Source organism: Myiozetetes cayanensis, unplaced genomic scaffold, assembly GCF_022539395.1.
Source record: "Myiozetetes cayanensis isolate MyiCay16 unplaced genomic scaffold, myiCay2020 scf2-11, whole genome shotgun sequence".
NCBI lineage: Eukaryota > Metazoa > Chordata > Aves > Passeriformes > Tyrannidae > Myiozetetes > Myiozetetes cayanensis.
This window is the reverse complement of record NW_026087411.1, coordinates 71,400,963-71,422,779: the sequence shown is the minus strand read 5'-3', so window position 1 is coordinate 71,422,779 and position 21,817 is coordinate 71,400,963. Positions and strand designations below refer to the sequence as shown.

At 39.8% G+C, this 21,817-nt stretch overlaps 1 protein-coding gene across 2 annotated transcripts in view; it reads left to right on the top strand.

Moving 5' to 3' along the window:
• Window positions 1–20,880, top strand: part of LIN28B (lin-28 homolog B) — an 88,102-nt gene extending 67,222 nt beyond the window's left edge. Inside the window, exon 4 of one of the 2 annotated variants that reach the window (XM_050316274.1) lies at window positions 15,803–20,880. In XM_050316274.1, the coding sequence (XP_050172231.1) occupies window positions 15,803–16,172 (370 nt within the window). In that variant the 3' untranslated portion in view covers window positions 16,173–20,880. The remainder of the gene's footprint in view (window positions 1–15,802) is intronic. The other variant, XM_050316275.1, reaches the window with a different exon arrangement.
• Window positions 20,881–21,817: the final 937 nt, after the last annotated feature.

Below are 21,817 nucleotides of genomic sequence, written 5' to 3'. Positions count from 1 at the left end.
ACAAAGCTTCAAGGAAGCTTAACATGCTGAAATCAAGGGGGGCATATAATCTCCATCCTAGGGTGCTAAAGTACTGAGCGTCACATCAGTCCAGGGTTATTAACAGCTTTTGCTTTGGGATATGGACTTAGGACTAAAGAATGCTCATGAAAAAAGAACATAAGAACTGCAGGCAATGGCAATCAATCCAGTCCAATCTCAAAGTATGTATGACAGCCTTGTATCCTGGGAAGACATGGGAAAATAGTAAAAAGTAGATAAAAAAGTGCAGTGTTAGCTTATCAGTTGCAAATTGTGCTTTATTTTTATTATTGTACCTTTTCTAGTATTTTATTAATTAGATTGTTTTATTGGATGATGGGAATGTACTAAAAATAGTCTCACCTTCAAAAAGGATCTGTTACAATGTCCTAGGAAAAATTATCAGTTAAAAAAAGAAGGTCTACCACATGAACTCTGAAACTGGTAAAAAATAGTTTACTGAGCCCAAGAGCTTGACTTGGTTTTAACCTCCCCATGCTGCCCTGTAATTTATTATTTGGAATTAGAAATGTTTGTAACAACACAGTGAGTGTAAAAGTGCTGTACCTTGTGCAGTGTCTCACACTGAGCCACCTCATACCATCTAGGCAGCCTTGAAGTACAACCATATTAAGGAAATATTCAAGTTAAAAATAACTTTCCTAAGTTGCACCCTACTATTTATGTAGAAGATAAAGGGGTGATGGGCAGAATTTAAACTTGACATATGTGGGGGACAGCAGAGATTAGCATGTCCTGCCTTTCCTGTTGATGTGTCTGTTGTGGTTCCCCTTGGTCATTGGGGAGCATCTGGATTGATTGGTCTTCCCCTTTTGCAGCCAGTCATGGTTGCCCCAAAGCTTTTGTGTCAGGCTATAGGAACCCCAGGAAGGAGTTTGACTGGCACTTTTCTGAGTTTGGGGAGCATGTAGGATGGTGGAAGCTGATCTGCCTGACAGTATCTAGAACAGTTTGGAGGAAGAAGATAACAGAAACTATCAGGTCCTTGACTCCTTACTCCAGTTTGTGCTAGAGCAGGCTCAGTGCTGCTAAGCTTCAGGTGCTTGATGACTTCTCTTCCTAAAGGCACACAGACCAGCTGGGAATGGCTGGGATAAAATATATTTCAATAAGTAGCGTGTCAGATCTGGTAGTGGGATTTCCTTCCCTTCCTCACTCTGCCAGTGTAGTGCAAAAGCAACTCACTTTGAACAGATCAGGGAATTTGCTCCACAGTATTGATTATGGCTTCTAAGCTCTTTTAATAGCCTGATCAGCCTCAGTGTTGCAAAAGCCTCTGTGTAATTTCAGTAACAGGTAACTGTTTACAGCACCCTTCTATTATCATTACAGGTTACACAATTCCACTGTTTTCAGGAGCCAGTATGTCAAAGTCCTCTGGCAAAGAGGGAGACACATTGTTTGGTACTTCGTATTACAATCCAGTTATTTCTGGCTGCAGCCTCCTTTTTTTGAGGTGCAGTTCAATTTCCTGATGGCAGGCCCACTGGAGAGGAAAGGCTGAAGGGATGGCTTTGTGCTTTTCTCATCCTGTTCAGGACAGCACATGCCACAACTGGCGTAGACTGGGAGAAGAGTACTCTCCCAAAATTACAATATCTCACACCACAACTTGAACAATGCTGCATCATGGCACAGGCGTTGTGAAGTGTCATCTGCTACATCACAAGCACTGTACAAATGGGTCTTGGTGTGTAACAGCTTGCAAGCATCCCCTTATATCTCAGTCTGAGTCATCTCCTGTAGGCTGTCTTTATTGAAACTCCTCTTGCTTCCATTTTCATCCTAAGGGTACTAAAGAGGTCAAGACAGGGAAATTTTGATCAAATTTTCAGAAGGCGATGATCATGAACAAAAATTATGCAGTCCTGTGTTACCTGGTTTGGGTAGGAAAGACATTATAACCTGAATATTGATGAAGTCAGTGATGATTATATGTGTGACTAAGAACTGCTGGGGCAGGGTCTGAGGCTGTAAGGGAGGGAGAATCTGAGGCTTTTGGTGAATATTTGGGGCAGTGAACCTGAGGTAATGTATGATCTGCTACATAGGTCAGAGTTAGGGTTTGGTTTCCCTCAAGAACTGACAGATCAGGATTTTAAGAAGGGCACGGGGAGAATAGGGGAGTAGAATGGACCTGCTGCTGCTGCTAACAACCATTAAAAAAATACAAAGCCAGCTGCTCTCAGAGCAGAGCTTGATCCTTTCAGTGCCTTCAACGGCACAGTATATATTCAGAGGAGAGGAATTCATGAGGCCCTATGGACCTACACCATGGCATTACACAAAAATGCAAACCCGAACAATGGGTGGCCTCAGCAGTTCCATCTGGCTCACCATTAACAAGGTTAAAGTAAAGTGGGTTTCCTTGGCTGTGTCACACACAATTTACACTTCAGATGCTTTAACTTTGGAGCCAGACTGAAGGGAGCACACGGCAAAGGTTGCCTAAGATGTGTGGTAAGCACATTTGGTATTGATGTTTTCTGAAAGATAGAGAGGAGTAGCATTTAGATATTTTTGGCTAAATAATTTAGAAAAAAAATAACTCCTACTGACAAATTAGAATTGCAGTCAAACATTGTTTACTCAAAATAATTTAAGGACACAATAATATTAGCAACTTGAAGCAGCTAACAGCAGAAATTATTAGAGGCCTGAGAAATGTTGCCACCAGCATGGTAACCTCAAAACTCCAATACACTTTTCAGCTAAAGGGGATATTGATACATGTAAATGTATTCTGTTGTAAAGCATTCTGGAATTATCACAGCGTTTTGCAGAAATCATGTTCTTTGTCTTGGCTTTGAGATGTTTCAAGGGAACCCAAGAGTCCTATAGGGTGTCCCATTCTTGAAGAAAAATGAAATTGTTACTTAATGAGTATCAAAGTTGATAATTCAATTGTGAAGCTGCTTTATGATCTGTAAGACACACATTTGAGCAATTAAATCTGTGATGAAGTCTAAGGTGATGTACAGAGAGAGGATATACCTGTTGTTGCTGTAGAGGTGTTCAAGGCATTCCTTGGAACAGGACAAGTGTTGCCCTGGATGACAAATCCTACAAGAAACCTAGCCATCGTGGTTGCCTTCGACCATAAATTGTGAGTTCAATAGCAGAGCAGAACTTCATACTCCTCCTAAAGTTAAAGAATTAAACTTGCATACCATAAAGCCAGCAGACATTGTTGACTCGTAGTTATCCTAAGCAACATCAATAGTCTTGTGTAGGAAGGCCTTTAGCAAGCATTATGCGATGCTGAGCTTCCTCCTTGGTGAGCTGTGCAGTACTGCTGTGATGGGACACACGTCCTCTTCAGCATGCTCTCAAAAGGTTAGCATCAGCCTCACCAGTGCTGAACAGCCCTGCAGTTGCTTTGTGCCTCCCAGGGTTTTCTGACAGGTGAGCCAGTGTCTCTGATGATGGCCTCTGTTACATGCCATTAATATGGGAGTTGGTGTGGATGGCTCTGTGCTTGTTTATGCCTCTTCTTACTCTGTTGTCCAGCTCTCTAACCCACCCTCACAGCCCCTCTGTGCTGCCCTTTCATTTCTCTAACAAAGACAGAGATATCCTTAAACATGACACTTTGGTTTCTGACTGTATACAGCAGTCCTGTAATCATAACCATGATTATTGTAAGATGCCATCTGACAGGCATGTCAAATTTGCTGAGCTCCTCTCAAAGGCTTCCTGCCCACTGCATTTGAGGTAACTACAGACAAAATAAATGGAGCTGAGAAGATATCTCATGACTAATTGGTGACAAACCCTTGACATTCCCTACTCCTCTTCATTTTTAGCTACCAGTCTGCTCTCCTTCTGTGAGCAGCAGCTTCTGACTCAAGCCTTACCTTAACAATAGCCTCAGATAAGCCAGAGAGCTATTTTTGCTGAGCCCTGATAGGTGTAACGCTTCCACACCAAGCATTGCAGTGATAGGAAGATGAAGTAAGAATAATGCAGCAAGGCAGAACCCATGAAGGAGGTGGAAGGGAAATTGTCCAGCTGCATCTATGAGCATATGTCCAACTGCAACTTGCATGAGCATAAACTGTGAAATGCCCCTGCTATGCTATGCGTGAGTGGAGGGAAAGTTCACAAAAAAGCGCATTAGTTAACTTGAAATAGGGATGGTTTATTTACTGGAAATATGTGAAAGAACGGTGTAAAAACGTATTTCTTTAGAGTAGGGATATTACGCATCTCATGTGCTATATTTAGCATGTATTTAACTCAAAACACATAACTCAGCTACTTTTTGCCAGTTAAGTTCTTTTCCAGCTCATTGTCTCGAATTGAAAGGGAATTCGGCCACCGCAACGCAAAGCTAAGTTCAGTATCTGCATCTTGTGCCTGGACTTGGAATGCTTGATTCTTTGATCCCTCCTTCACATATACACACCTACTGGTGCAGATCAGGCAAACAGAATATTATGACTGACAAATTCATGAACGCAGGTAGAAATCCAGTAAAGATCTGTGTGAAGGCCATGTATATGCTGTGACACAGTGTGCCTCTCCACACTATAGTTCTTCTGGTAAGAACATTTGAGGACAATAGGAATTTCACTGCTTAATCTACTCCCTCCCACCTCCTGACAGTGTTTATCACACCCACAGTTGTGCCAATGCAATGGTTTATGATTTTGCCTCAAAACTGGAGGTGTGATGTGAACCAAGCTAAACAAATGCTACAAATTGGGGGGGAAAAAAAAAGTAAATTAATTAACTGAAATATTTTCCTTTGAGAATTAGCTAGCATTTTAGTTACTGCATGGATCATCACACGGATCATCCTTAGGAGTTTTTGAAGGCAGATCATATGCCTTTTGAAGTATTGTCCTTGGAAAGGGGGCTGTTTACTTCGTAATTATCTTCCTTTTGTTTTTACGTTACCCAAGGAAAAGCTTTGAATGCGGTGTAAAATAGTTGGAGTCCTGGTCACTGCTTAGAGTTCTGAATGGGTTGTAGCATTCAAGCTGGATCCCTGACAGTTCACTGCATTCTGCCTGGCACAGCATACTGTTGCTGGCTTGTTTCACAGTACAGAGTATGAAAACAGAAGGGCACCCCGGGAGCTGTCTCTGATGCTGCCAAGACAGCAAGCAGCTGTGGTGCTCACTGTGCAAAGTTCTTCAGGAAACTGGAATGAAAGCTAAGCACGATAGTTTGTTGAGTACATTCTAGTTCAGATTTTTGCATCATGTAGAAAGTGCGTGTTTTCTTCATCTCATTCTCAAATTTGTGCTTCCTGCCAACAGGAAATGAAAAGTACACAGTGAGGGCTTTTTGGCATTTATGTGAAGTCCAATTAAGCTCATGATAGCCCTCATTTTCTGTGTAATGATTGGATTGTGGATGTAATTGAAATTACTTTTTTTTCACAACTTGTCTATGACTTTTCGTGACAATAGTTGGACAGCGGTGAAAGAGCTGTAACCAAAAAATCAGTTTCAAAATCAGGTATTTTATGCATTGTTCAGGATGTGCTTGATTCCTGCACTGTTTCAGTGAATGACAGTTTGTGGCCTGATCACCATACACTTATACTCTGTTGTAAACTGTTTTTTCTTTCCTTCGTTTACCAGATATAATCCCAAGGGGTACAGACTTGGATCCTCAAAGTAATGAGGACCTTGCTTGCCTCTGAAGTCAGTGGGAGTTAGGTATTTAAATACCTGTAAACCTTTGATTATACCTAACAGAGTTACATGGGCTGGATGTGACAGAGAGAGAAGGTAATGTCCCACTCTGCATCACCAGCTTCTGAGCCTGGGAAGGATGAGACTTTTTGTGAGGGAAATTTGTGTCTCCTGGGTGGGGGACACAGTCTCCCTCTGCTCTGTGGTTATGTGGAATCTTGTATTTCCAGGTGTTTTGGATATTTAGAATAGAAGGTTTGTAAGGAGGAGGGCCAAAGGGATCTTGATTTTTAGGAGCAAAGCTTTCTGTCCTTTCAGGTTTTCAAGAGTGAAGTTCATTTAATAAACAAACAATTGATTTGTTCCTGGAAGTATACAGGAATAGTTTAGGAAGTGACAGACTTCTAAAGGTCTAATGCCTTGTCTGCTATGGCTAAAACTGTTCAGGTATGACTATTTACAACCTCTCAGACGGCATTTGGTTCCTAGATTTGATGTTTAGGTGCTGCCAACAACCTCAAACCCCAAATTTTACTTGCTATCTGTGTCTTCTGTCAGCTGGGAATTTCTACTGGACAGCCAGCACTCAGTGCTCTTAACTTACAGCTGAGCTTCTCAAGAATTACCAGGTTGGCTCCTGTGTTCATCACTCCTCTACCCTGGCCATAATTCTTTGGTTTTCTTTTTTAAACTTTGTGATTTATGCCGTGTTCTGCTTTCTTTTTACATCAACCAACAAACACAGATTTACAGGTGGAACTGAGGAGCTTTGGCCTGCATTGCTGCGTTGCCTCGCAGCTTGTATCAGCCTGACCTCTGCAACCAGCCTTGGCTACTGCAGTGTGACTTTTCTGTATTCACCCATAGTGGTAAATTCTTTTCTCTGTTACACCATTAAAGTTAACAGAAAATAAGCTCAGTGAAGTCATCAAAATTGCTCTGGGTGTATACCCACGTGATGAGATCAGAACCAAGACCATTCAGATGCTCTGTTTCTGGGAACATGTAATATTTTAAAAAACTTCTATTAACCTCATTGGTATACTTTTACTGTAGTGATATCATTTAATCTACATAATCCCAGCCAAGAGGGATAAAGTGATCTAGTTAACCACATGTAGGGAAACTTTTTCAGTTATGTTCCATTATTTTTAACTCTAAACAGAATTAACAGAATTCAGAGAAATAAGTATTAAACCCTTGCATAAGATTTGCCATCCTGAGGCCAAACTAAGAAAAAGGAAATGCCAAATTTTGAGTTAACAGTGTTTTTATATGCACAAATGTGCTTTTAATTTTTATGTACACAGTTATAGCAAAAAATAATAATGAGGATAAATCTGGTGGTGAGATAGGGCAGAATAGTAGGAAATAGCATTAATTCTCTTATAGTTCGCAGGGATCAGGCAGAGTAGGACAACAGGAATACCTGCCTCAGGTGGGAATTAAAAGCTTTAACATATAAGGCTTAATCCTGTTGCAGCTGAAATCCTCTTTTCATGCTTTACTGTTGCTTCTGCATGTTGATGTGAAAAGTTTCAAAATAATGTTTTTCTTTAAGATGTTGAAGGCCTCTTAAACATGTGTTCCAGAAAATGCTTAGCACAGCCATTTAGTAATAATGTCAATATATGAAGCTAGTCCATTTTAGACATCTTCAGATGCCAATTCAGAAAAGTGAAATAGGAAGTGACTGCTTTCTTTCTCAGTCAGTGCATCAGAGTGATGCAGATTTTCCTTACCACTAGAATGTGGCTATAGAGCATCTGAATGATTTAATTGTTCTTGCGGGTATTGAATGTGTGAACTTGTAGGTGCTATTTCAAGGGAAACCAACCACCACATTTGATGTCCTTTTGTTACACAGTTGGAAAAGGAAGCCCTCCGTGTAATTCATGTGACATGACTTTATCAATGTCATGAGCTCTGGAAGGAACCCCTATAGGGATAGCTGGCATGGCCTCCTCATAGAGAGCGTGTCAGACAGTAACCATCCCTTTATTTCCGAAGAATTAAATGAAAATGTGAGCTGCTGGTCAAATCCTGCAATCCTTAACACTTGTGAAGCCTACATTCATGCATGTCATCTAATTCAGTGAATGTAATGGGAGAATCCATTTCAAGGCTAGGATCTAAGTCACTCCACGCTCCTGTCAGCAGATATTTCTGAGACTTTGTACATGGTACTGATTTCTATGTGATACCTAAAGTCATATAACTCTCAGCTGGTATTTGCAGAAGAAGAATGTTTTGAACTTTCAGAGTAGCCTTCCTCCTCCTTCTCCTCTTTCTTTATCACTACTTGCTTCAGTGCTCCAGCCTACTGCCAGGATGCCATTTGCTGTTTCCTGCTGTTGAGAGGAGTTGACGTTCCTTGTATTTGTTGCTAATGTTAGTGATAAAATTAGGAACAAAAAGGAAATGGCAATTTTTAACAACTGATTCGCAGGTACCTACTGCCCTTTTATCTTATCTGTGGATTAACTGATCATGGACGGAGCAACCCTGGAACCAGCTCTGCTGAGAGGCAGATAAGGTCAGGCGTGCCTCTTAGCTCATGAACAGCACCTCACTGACCCAGAAAGAGTTGAGCCGGTTTTATGCAGCGTGCGTCCTTATCCACATGGCCAGGAGGCTCAAGCCACCTCTGTGAAGGCTTCTAGAGTTACCGAACTATGCTTCTGTAAACAGGGACACCAGGCAGTGCTTTCAGATGCAGGCAGCCAAGGTCTGCTTAGTTCTGGCCACCCCCACACCTGCCCAGCGCTGCACCCCAGCTGACTCTGGCAATAGGCTGCAGATGTGGGTACACACCGGAGCAATACCCAGAGCACAGCCTTGGGCAGCCTTTCCACCAACATGAAATATGGAAAATACTTACTTTTAAAAAAATTATCGCATACAGAGCTGTTTTACTTTAAAAAACATTTTCCATTGTTATTCCCACAGAAATTGAGGCTTACAAGGGAAATTTGTAGTTGAGAGTATTTGTGTGTGTGGTTTTGTTGTGCAAAAAGATTACAGTAGTAGACTCACTTGAAATCGTGGTATAGCCTTTCATGTTGGACATGCATGATGTATGACTGTTTAAAACATAACTTCCTTAACCCGTCGCTGATCTTTATCTGGATGGGTTAAAGCCATTAAAATATACACATTCTTCCTATGCTTTATTGATACTATTGGAGCAAAACTGTCTTTCATGTTATTTAGGAAAAAAAGACTTCACTTTGTAAATTGTTAATTCAGGAGGGTTTAGCTCTTAATACAGAGAAAACCCTTTTTATTTTAATAAATAAAAGTACATCCAAAGCATTCCTCTGTGAGGATGCATTTCCCAATTTGTGAAAAATAATTTTCCTCCCTGCCTGTAAAGAGGGCTGAGTGGATAGTAGAGGTAAGTTTTGTGGAAAGGGAGAAAGAAGGGAAATGACATCGTTGAAGTTATTTTTTAAGAGATGCTGTCTGTTGTACTCCATTTTTGTGGAGAAAAAGACTGCATTTTGTGCATTTTGAACCACCTTTCTGCTTCATTGTTGTTCTTGGTTCTAAAAAAAGAAAAACAAAAAACCAAGAACTCCCCCACACACGCCTTCCAGTAAAATTGTATTAGCAGATTTTAAACAATTTTATTTCCTCACAAACTGAAGCTAAATTGCATCCTGACAGGCCTGATTTATCAGGCAAATGCCCCATGTTGTTTGTCAGCTTCTTTGTTGGGGGGGAGGGGGAGGGGAAACCCAAGCAACAAAAGACCGTAACCTATTGATATTACTTCTGCGATACACTGGGGAAAATAGATTGATTTAGAACTAACCACAGAAAACTAGTCGATCTGATGAGTTTACAACAGAGCATTTTTATTTATTTATTTGTAACAAGAGTAAACATCATCAATATTCCACCGCGTGTCATTGGAAGCCTTGCAGACCGTGGGTTTGTGTCAGCGTGCCGGGGCTATCTGTAAGATGAAAGAAGGCAAGCTTAAAAAATGGAGGGACCTTGTTTTTCTCACAAAATTGAGAGTCTTGGATCTGTGGTACGTTATCGTGAGTTGTAAGATTTGCAGGATAAATAGGTGAGCATTTTTATTTTAGTTCATCTTTGTTTCTTTAGGAGATCAACTTTTTTAAAATTAAATTTCTGTTATATATCTCAAAAAGCTAGTAAAGCACAGGAAATTTTCTAACTGAATTTTACTGAAGAACACCAGCCTGCAATTAACTTTCCCAGCGTGTCGCCTCTGCACAGTGTTTTGCATGACGGAGGGGTTCAGAGTAGCAACTACTCACAGGACCAGCACAAATCTAAATGTGGCACCAGAGTGCCATTTTCTGAATTGGTAATACGCCATTTAAAATGTTCTTGGATAAAAATAATTGCAGTTTTAAAATCAAACTGATTTTTTTTTCCTCACAGAATGGTAAATGTGAGGGTGTTAGTGAAGTCTTCTGCCTTGATGTGAGCCTGCTTGGTGGACACACCATAAATGCTCTGATGAAGGTGATAAATGTTCCATTCTTTAGTTTATTGAACAAGATAATTTCACTCGACCTTAAGTGATTTTTTCAGTAGTATTTCAGTATTCACTGTTTTGAATACTAATACCTTATTAAAGTGTTTTCAAAGTTACTTGTATTCTCTCCTGCATTCAGCTACAGCTTAAGAATTAAAGGTTGATAGTGTGTGTGAATGGTTGTGAATGGTGTAAACCCCAGCTGTGTGCATGTAAGCAGGGAGTGAATCTCCCAAAACAATACCTGCAAGAGAATCCCCCAGTAAAAGTGGGGGATGAAAGAGTGAAGTGTCAGCAGTGCCCAGTGCAGGGGTCGAAACATCTCCCCCGTTCAACTCCTGCTAGTGGCTTCTGCTCCTGCAGCTTACTGCCCTGGCAACTGACCAAACCTTTTTTGTTTTCCAGGGGCAGTTGTTGCTTGATTTTAAGTTGCAGCGACTGCAGCCGCATATTTAGTTTCAGCATATTTTGCTCTAAAAGGATGATGTCTGTGTGCACTGTTTTAAGGCCTAAGGGTAGTAACCTTTCTTAAAAAATACTCAAACTGTTTGGTTTTTTTTTCACTTTCAAGTGTAGGCTTCTCAGCAAGGAGGATTTTCATATTATACCTGTACTGAGTAAAAGTGCTTAGTCTTTTTATAATACAGTAATATACATGAGATGCCTGTTTATTAGAAATCACCTGTGATCCTGTCAGTCTTTGGGTGCTGCTGCAACAGATTTGATATCCAAGACATGGTTACTGGAATATTTAAGTAATCCATTAAAAGGTATTTGTCATAGAATCATAGAATAGTTTGGGTTGGAAGAAACCTTAAAGACTCCCCTTGCACTTCCTCACAGCCTGATTTTTGAGACAAGTCACTGAAGCCCTTGAAGAGTGAAATCCCTTAGTTATGTCTAAGAGTCACATTTCTGTTAGATCATGGATATTTTAACCTACAGCCCTTTAGAGGAGTTGAAGTGATCTGCTGCATTTTCCATCTGCCTTTCTTTAAGTATGTTGTGAAAGTAATGGCTAAAAAAGACAGCTCGTATAAGTACAAGTTTAAAAGTTTCCTTTATGCTTTAACTGCATAGTCAGCATTCAGTGTCTTGTAACAGCATCTCATATGCACATGTGCCATTTTCCAAGGCATTAATGTTGCTAGATGGAGTATTGTTAGCCGAGAAGCATTCTTTTTTGTTGTCCGATAACATTCAGAAAGGAAAAACAGAAGAGGAATTGGTGTGGGGTATATCCTGATGATTTATTTTAGTCTTCCTCTGACTATACCCCCTTTCCTCCCTTTCATATCCCTGTTAGATGTTAACCCTTCATTCCCCATTCCCCCACCCCCAAATGAGTCATTCGGGTAATTTTAAAGCTTTTTTTTCTCAACAGATAATAGTGTGGAGCCACACATGTTATTCTCGACTTGTCATCTTGTATTGGATTATCATCTAAATTATATTATAATATTATAATAATATATTATAATATATTTATTGTAATAATAATAGTATTATAAAACAGGGCAAAGAAGCAAGCAAGTTGTGTTTGACCTACCTACTGCTTAGCTCAGCTGAGCTGATAACTTAATGTGGTGAACGTATTTGCAAGGTGGGGGTATTGTTGCTTTAAAAAGTCTGGGGCTGGGCTTTGCTTCCTAGGTAGGAGTTCAGTGCTGGGACATGGAAAAAAGCTGAAAATTAGTATTTTATTTTGCATTTGGTTGTGAAATTGAGTACTTCTAATGAATTTCCATTATCAGATATTGCAATTAATACAACATAGCTTATGTTGAAATCTATACCTTTTTGCTTGATAATGTTTCCTTTAATATATATAATTCTAAGCGATCACAAATCCAAGAATTTAGAAAGAGAATTTAGGAGTGGTTTTTTAACCTTGCTACATGCTCTCCTTTCTTTTTTAGTAGATATTAATGTTACAGGTATTTTGAGAGTAGTGAAATACAGTGCTAGACAGGTTGCTCAACGTGTTCCTTTATTAAAATGTTCATCTTTTTTATATAAAAAAATCATCCTGATCTCACCTTTCTGTCAGTGCTGTAGTGAAGAAAGGATTCCCCGTTAGGATAATTGCCATCTCATTATTTTTTTGAGCCTGAAGCTACCTAGTAAATCATGGCAGCCTACTGTGAGAAAGACAGTCCTCTTTTAACAAATCCTTCTTGCTTTTGCTTCTTTGTAAGTGTTGCTTCTATTATACTTGCTCTTTTAAGGGCTTTTTTTGTTTAATTTGTCTCCTGATGTAATTTACATTTAAACTTTTGTGTTGTATTTAAGCTAACATACATTATTTCTATGGTGCTTCTGAAGTGAAGAAATACTTGCTATGGTTGTACTAGTCTAGAGTTTCTAAGAACACAGTCAAATGAAAATTCACTAGTTTTCTTAGCAGAAGTCAGTTTGTATATTGTTCTATATATTCATGTATATAGAGATGTGAATGTATAAGCTCCTATGTGCATATCACGTGGTATCAGCTTTCATTATGTTGTAACGTAAGTACACGCAGCAGAGAGGAGCAAAGAGCTGAAGGGTTTGGGACAAAAGGGTTAATACTGTACCTTAATGGTACCTTAATGCGTGTGGATGATGCCATGTGGTATCATTTGTGAGCCCTGAGGTGTCTGACCACTTCCATTTTGGTGTAAATCCCTTGAAAGGGAAGGCATTTCAGATCGAGGTGTGATCTGTTCTGCTGGTAAGAGTGATTGACAAGGAATGAATAAACAGTTAAAAGAACTGAATAAATACCACCCTCCTGTTTAAGTCCAGGCACACCCTGGCTGGCACATATATATTCTAATGCAACACTTTAGCCAGATGCTTTTAGTTGTTTGGTAGCAAAAAACATTCCCAAAAAGCCAAATCATAGTTCAATCACAACTCCTGATAGAGTTTTCTTTTATAGTAGTGGTGATCTGAATAAATACAGGGAATTACAGTATTTTGCAAATAGAATGTATTGAGATATATATATATATATGCAAGGTGATGGAGGCATCTTGAGTGAAAGCAGGGGCTCTGACATCAGATTCTTGGTCAGTCAGTGAGGTGAAATGGTTCACTGAATTGGATAACACAGTGCATACCATAGTGACTGATTAAATTGATTTGTACATAGGTACTGCCTACCCTGCTACTGAGGCCCTTCAACCTATTTTCAAACTTTTCCTTTTTTAAACTGTTCTAAATACATGTGATATTAAGGGGGAACAGAAAGTGCAAATGCAATCACAGCTATAAAATTCTGTATTCTGAATTAAGGTAAAATACACGATTTCCAGAATGTCTGCACACTCCCATGTTACACCATATTATACTATACTTATCCCAGGAACAAGTATGCTGCTAGAAACCAATGACAAAGATAATAATAACCATCATTCTGTAATATCACCTAAATTACAATCAGTTCTACATTTGTGAATTCTTAGATGTATTTATTGAAAGGGGAGAAAGTAAAACACTTAAGGGTTTTTTGTTGGAGGTTTTCTTTTGTTTCTCTAATGGCAAGTTTTACTTCCTTATTATTTTATCCAGAAGGTGTTTAGAAAGCTTGTGGTGAAAACACCAGAATGCTATTTAAGAAGACTGAATGCTACTGTTAAGTGTGGGGTACCTAATTGAAAATACCCGCAGTGATTTGGGAAAAAGTAGTCAGATGGATATTGTTTAAAAACTTGCAAATTACTTTTTTTAACTAAAGGAGAGAAGAACTTGGTATTTTGGTCTTAGATCCATATGCTTGTATTTTACAACATATTTAGCATGCCATTTCCCTTCCTATGCTAGGGAAATCAATACTAAGTGATAATGGGGCTTGTACATGCTATTTCTTCGTGATTCAAGGGGAGCTTTTTATTGTCTCTTTGTGGGTTAGTCAGTAGTATATGCAGACAGACATTCCATTGAAAAATCACATCAAACTTCAATGCAATGGTGACATGGTACCAGTTCACCTAAAATAATGTTATTCCAGTTGTAGAAGTGCAGAGTTCTTTGTACTGGATTTGGTTTCTTGTTTCATGTTTCTTAGTGTTTTTTTAGGGAAGATACAGCAATGTAATTACAATAATTTCTGAAAGGATAAAGAAGTTCTATTTATCATTTAACCTGTTTAAATTATAGATAAGTCTTGTAGGACATGACAGCATACAGCATGCTGCAAGCAACTTGTGCTGTTTTTCATTCATCTGTGGAAATACAGATACAGTTATTATTTTGCTACTAGTGATGAAGAGATATGAAGAGGGGTTGTTTCTTGGAGTGGATTTGCAAATGTTAACAACCATTTTGCAGTCTTTTTTAAAATCATGCAGGTTTTATCAATAGCATTCTTTGCAAGGTAAAGTTCAGTAGGTGAGATTCTGGCTGTACAGCTTTGCATGGACAAAATTTCTTGATTTTGGATAAACTAGTAGTGACCACTACATACTAGGTGAAAAATGTGAAACAATGCCCTGTAACTTCCCAGGAATCTGAAAATTTGAAATATTTTTATGTGGAGCCAGAATATATTGCATTATTTTGTACATATAGTAAGTTACAGTTACAGTCTTTTTTTTAATCCTTAAATTGACTCCACAGCCTAAATATATGTGCAGTCAGGGGTTTTTAAATTGGTTGATGGCTAAGGGAAAGCAAACCAAAAAAGTTATTGGTTTAGTTCTTTCCTGTAGCATGTTAGATTATTCTAAATCAAATGTCTATGCATTCAGTGCAAGATTTGTAAAACAAAGAAACAGAAACCATACAAAAATAGCGAAAATAGAAAGCTCAGTGGTGCACATAAGGTCACCATGCCAAAGGCGTGTAATTATTTCTTTGTATCTTGTGTTAGAATAATGTAATCCAATAACTGGCGTTCCTGGTGCGTGTTACAAAGGACTCAATAAGGAATTGCTGGAGGTTTCTTCAGGGCTCCCCTGGCTAACAAGGTTAATAGAAGAGCCTTTGCGGGTTTCAGCCATGTTTGGGAAGTGCGGCTGAAAGAGGCTCTGCGCCCTTCGGCTCCTGGGCAGCGCATCCCCTGGAAAGTCGGCACCCCGGGTCACAACCGCGTGGCTTGGGAGTTCTGACAGAAAACAAACCAACCCTGCTTTATGACTCTTGCCGGGGCTTTACTGATTTTGTTTTGAATTGAAACCGTAAATGCCATTATAGACATACACCACCCTCCTTCCCCCGGCTGTAAAGGTTTGGCCCAGAGAGCCTCGCCTGGCCGTGTCCTGGCTGAGCCGAGCCGGAGGAGGCGAGGTGCCTGCCGGGCCCTCGGACACAGCCAGAGCCGGGCTCGTGGCGGAGCCACCGCGGCCCTCCTGTCCTTCGGCTTTCCCTGGCCGGGAGCACCGTGTCCATCGGGAGCCCGTTTCGCTGTGGCCCGGCCCGGCAGCGCCGGAGCAGCGATCCCGCCGGCCCTCGGTGCTGCGGAGACAGCGCCGGCCATGGATGGAGGTCTGGTGCCCTCTAGTGAGGGCCGAGGCCCGCGCCCGCACAAAACCTTCCCGCTTGACGCTGCATTGCATAACTAACACTCTCTCTCTCTCTCTCTCTCTCTCTCTCTCTCTCTCTTTGATTTTAGATGCTACAACTGTGGTGGCCTCGACCACCACGCTAAAGAATGTAGTCTACCTCCGCAGCCAAAGAAGTGCCATTACTGTCAGAGCATCATGCACATGGTGGCTAACTGCCCCCATAAAACTGTCTCGCAGCAGCCCGCTAGTTCTCAGGGAAGACTCGAAGCTGAACCGCAGCCTTCCACTTCTGCCTTCCTGAGAGAAGGGGGAGGAATGCACGGCTACTCGTCTCCGTCGTACTCTCAGGAAGGCAGGTTGGAGGTCTTGGAGCGCTCGGGCAGGTCACCACAGGAAGCTTCGTCAAGTAAGTTGTCTGCATCGCCTGAAGAACCAAACAGAAAGGGGCCTTCTGTTCAGAAAAGAAAAAAAACTTAATGCATTTGTCATAATGTTCCATTTTCTTTACCCTCTTGGGATGTCTACCTCATGCAAGTACAGGGGAAATAATTACGTTATCGGTAGCTGACCTAGAATTTTAACTACTGTTGAGGAACTGTGAATATTTTTTTTTCTTTAATAGACAAATCACTCCAAGCAAAATACATTTGAGCAGGGTGCATTATGTTTTACCGTCTGTGTGTGTGTATGAGTGTGCATGTGCGTGTATGTGTACGTACCCATAAATATATATTTTTCCATTAGACCATTCTCCAACTCCCACAAGACATTACTGTGAAGCAATAGGCACAGTAACCACAAGCGTTCCTGAACTCATTCCTAGAACCTGTTTCCAAACATGTTCAAAAAGCAAACAAGAAAACCCCAAAAGTCTCACTCAGAAATAAACCAAACCTGATAAACCACACCCAGAACTGAGATCGAGACTGTTACTTCTCTTGTGAATGAAAGGATGCTTTCATATTTTAAAGCTGCCATATGGTACTAAAGATACTAAGACATCCCCCGTGCCATCAGTTTTATTTTCTTTTTATCTCCACAAAGCATCGAAACCCCTCCCCACGCCAGTGCAGGGCAGTGTCATGACTCAACATAGCTCTCATTGCCACCACCCTTTGTTGGTGAGGGGTTTAAAGCTCCAAATGAGACAATGAATGTGTAAGTTTCTGTGCTGGTTTCTCAAAGTGTTTTGTTAAATTAATATGGTTGTAACTGTAATGTAGATGTCTGTTGTGTAGGGGAGAATGTATAAGTTGTTACCAAACAGACCCTTTTGAGTGGTATCAGGATACCATCCTGTTTAGCCCTTTGTATTCTGTGAACATTTAGGGGACCTTGGTGGCAGTAGCAGCAGCAGCAGCAGCAGCAATTTCTCTTGGTACCCCTCAGTTTGAAGGGTCTTCCCCCTTGTTTTCTGTTGAAATGCCATGGAGAGAACTCCCTAGGAATTTTTGTTGTTGTTATCTGTTTGGGTTTTAAAGAAAACAAAATGCAAAGTTAATGAGATCCTGGGCTAAATAGTTTCTTAAGAAGTAAGGTTGATGGGTATTTAGATCAGGATGCCTGGGGTTGCTCAGTCAGCCTCCCTTGCTGATGATACAGCGCGTGTGCAGACTGACCTGAGTGAAGGGACCTGCAAATTTTCCAGAAGCTGGGCATCATCTGCTTCTTGTGAACTGGAGGCTGTTGTTGACCAGCCTTTGTCCCCAGTGCACTAGGACCACACGCTTCTGTGTTAAAGAGGAGAAAGATTGGTGGCCTCAGAGTGAGACTCCCTGGGCTGCAGGCCTTGCTCGGGGTTAATAGAGTTGGAGCCTATCAAAACTTCAAGTCGCTTTCCATTTGTAACTTCTGAATTACCAAGTCATACGTAAGATAACGTACTCTGACAAATCCCATTGTGGATGTAAGTTAATTAGAGAAACCTGTATAATCCTTAACATTGGCAATAAACACAGGCTGTTAAAGCTTGAAAGTGTCGGGTAGGTTTAAGCTCGGATAATCAAACTAAAGAAACAGCCTGCATGAAAGGCTACAGTGAGCCAAAGTCCCCCCCGTGGTAACTCTTTTGCAGCCGATAGTTACAACAGGTATGCAGCTGGCTCATTACGTGGCCTTCCCCTTCCCTCTTGTCCTGCCAGATGAGACTTTTACTGGTGCTGCTGCTGCTTCAGTAAAGAGGTAGTAATCAAATGCCTCAGTGAAGGGCACAATTTCAAGAGAATTATTTTGTGTGAATTCCTTGCCAGTGTTTGCGAGAATCTTGAGGTTTATACTGAAGTTCTCAGTATGCTAATGCAAAGCTTACCTTTGACGATATTGAATGTGATATATCTATAGAGAACTTCCTTGCCTTACGTAAGGATTGTAAACTTATTTAAATTATGTAGACAAATCAAAGTGGCATTGCTTAACCTTCTAGTTGGTGTAAAAACCAGGTTAAACAGCAAAGATGCAAAACTTAGGTCACTTTGAAATTCTAAACCAAAGTTCCTTATAGAAATAGGCAGTTGTGGATTTGAAAACTGGTCATTCCCTGTTTATATGTAAGAAGTTCAGAGCTGAGATAAGGAAATATTTTCAACATGCAGATTGTTATTGGTGCTGTTTAAAATCACTGTGCGCACCAAAGTCAGACTGAACTGCTAAGAGCACATACCAAACCCTATCTTATTGTTGAAAGCTTGAGGTTTTATTTTTATATATTAGAATGTTATCACTGTTACACAACATACTCAGGACAAAGAACTTTGCTCAGGGAATATACCATGTAATGTTGTTTTTTCTTTACAGAATAGTCTACAGACCTGCTTACTCAGAACAAACCAAATAGTCTTATACTTTTTTATCTCTTATATAAGTATTATGTACTGATATTAGTAACTACCTCTGAGTTGACATAGACCTACGTTTCTGATAATCAGATCTCAGCATTTTGTATTATAAGTTCCTGTGAAATGATAAAGTGGTATTCTGTACTGTTTGTTTAAGTGAGCATCTGTGTCTTTACATTCACAGGGTCTGAGTTTTCAGATACGCTGGGCAACCACAGCTCCCACTGACTTCCAGTTGGAGTTACTGGTGCTTAGCTTTTCTAGGAGGGGAGTGATGTAGGACGGAGGGGTGGAGGGAGAAGAATAAAAACACAGAAACATCAAACCTACTTTATTTACATAGGTGACAATAAAATTATTTTCCTGTTTACAGCAAAAGGCTACCTCATATTTACTGCATAAACACACCTTTGTGCTGCTCTAGCCTTAAAGGTGGCTGTTGATCTATGGTACATACTTTTTATTTGTACTAAATATGTAACTGTTAGTTCACCACTGCAGACATTATGGCAAATACTTGTTTAAGATGAAGCATCCATTTGAAATTATGAGACGTTTCCAAACATTTCTTTGACAGTTTTTATTTTTCTGTCTAGAGGATTATGGGCACTGTTCACAAAAATAAATATAGCTCCAGAAGAGACAAAAATGTACATGCGTAAGTTAAACATACAGCAGCAGAAGCTGCAGCAGGGAACTACTTAGCACTGGGATGCAGTAGGAAAAAATCTAGTTATACTCCTTCAGTAGGCTACTCCAAATAAGCAAAGAACCTTTTAAAGGAGGAGGAACAGACTTGAGTTTGGGATTCTTCCTTCATGTCTAAGGACAAAATTAATATTCTGCAGCATTTGCTCAGGCTAGATTTCCCCCTATTCACCAGCTTGTCCTTGCCAGAATGCTTCACAATAAAACTCGTTAGAGTAGAAATAGTTCAAATATCTGCCTAGAGAGATGTATTTTTCTCCTAACAATAGCAGAGATAAGGTTAAACCGGAGCAAGAATCTCTCTCCCTCCCATTTCCCCACCCCGAAATACTTGATTTAATTGTAAGAGACACTGTGATGTATTTTACTCTTCCCCAAGGAGAGGTCACGGTATTTTATTACATGCTACAAAAGTTAGGCCATGAAGAAGACTTGTATTTGAAGGAGGAGCCAAATCACTTTTTGCTGCAGTTAATGGTAAATCTGGCATTGTAATACCATTTGCAATATTTTGCTTTTAGCCAGCTTTCAGGGAGTGCCAAACACCACATTTGGATCCTACAGCTTCCCTTTGCAGGCGACCTTTTTCAGCCATTTTATTCTGCGCCAGTGTTATCCTGGAGTTCCTTATTGGTCGTACTTAGTTTTGTTAATAGAGCCCCATAAAAAAAAAAAAAAAAGTGCTTATAGATCTTGTAACATTCTTTGTAAGAATTATAAAAGAACATGGGAAATCTCATCGAGTCTTAAATTTAATTTAATTAATTTATCTGTAAGAAATGTTTATCATAAAAAAATATATATGTATTCCCCGGTGTTAGATATAAAAGTAATTGGGAAGATATGTACATGTGCAGATGCACTGATTTTAATTTTCTAGAAGTCTTAATGAGATTGGAGTATTGCTTTAGGAACAAGCAGAGCCTTGTTAAATGCATTGGTCTTATTTTGCTTAGTATATCAACAGCCTCTTCTTTAAGAGCTGGTGGTTGTGTTACCCCTGTTACAACTGTTGAGGTTGATCCATGAACACATGCTTCTTTTTTTTCTGTATAAACTGCAGCTGTGGCAGTGTTTTTCTGAGAATGTTGGAGAGTAGCAAGGTATTTGCTACCATTGTCGTTGAACGAAGTGCATGAGCAACCATCTTTACAAAGGATAATGGTTTTGACTACCTCTTGAATTACTAAATTAAGCAACAACTGTCTGACAAACATCACCAGACTGGCTTAAACTAGTATGTGTTGCTTGTGGTAATAATAACAATAACCATACTAGAGACCAAAGTGAACACTGATTTCTATATGTCTTTAATACTGTGTCTTATCTAGTGTTTTTAAATTATCTTCTGTAGTATAGATTACCTCATTGTCCATTTTGACTTGTATGTTGTTTACAAGGTGAAATAAAGGAAAAATCACTTGAATTTTGTGTTTTAAGAAAAAGACCACAAGTTGAAGTTTTGAAGGTCATTTCACCTGTTTACTGTCTTGAGGGACTAAAGCACTGATTGCCTTTCTACATATCATGTATTTTATATTCTCATTTCATGCCTAATGTCTTTTTTTTCCTGTCAGTCATGGATATTGTGAGGTTTAAGAGATTTACTTGATTAAAAATAAAACATATAACGTTGGCATTTACAATGAACCTTTGAGATTTGCTTTATTTGCACGGTAAAAACGCACTGCACAGCCACTGGGGAGTTTTCATTTGCACCTGTGCTCACTTACCTTTTCTGAAGGTAATATCCCAAAACTAATTTTAGTTATATAAGCTATTGTTGGGAGGAGGGAGGAATAAATGATTACTGCATACCTGGATCATACTAACAATGCTGCAACAATTGCACCCAGACGCTATTCAGCTATCAAAATTAAACTGCAAAATTATAGCTTCTTGGTACTGTGAGAATACACTGGTCATTGAAGTTATCAGACATTTGGGTTGTTTTCTGGGATGAAAAGCTTTTGGTGTTCTAAGATTCATCCCATCTTAATTGCTTCTTCCACGATTTGTAAGCTTGTACATACCTATTTCATGCTAATTTAAAATTAATTGGTGTTTCTTTTTTAGAAAAGAAAGTGCTGTCATTTTTCATTACCTGGAAATTCCTTCTCTGAATTACATAAAGTGAATTAGTGAGTTGGGTAGCAATAGCTCATCATACTGTATTAAAATATTTAAAGGCTTGCATATGCCGGCTCCAGCGCTTCCGTTTCTACACATGTAGGTGATTAATAGCAAAATTTTACAGTCTCTGCGAAACACAGGGCAGAAAATATTTTTTTTCTATTTGTACAAACGCCTGCACGAAAGAGTTACCATCTAATACTTTTCTAGTCATGAAACACTTCCATTTACTTCCCCTCACCTCACCTCTCTAATTCATGGTCTCGAAAAAGAGTGAGCTGCGAAGATGTGTCCAATCACATCCAGTCGTGTTTGCACCCCCCTCCCAACCTGTAGCCAAATGGTTTCGTCACTTTCCTGGAATGTGGAAGAGGTAACTCAATCCTCTTGGCTAAGATCCCCCATGTGTCCCACTTCTTGGGTCAGTCACGAGCAGCAAGGCTTTCT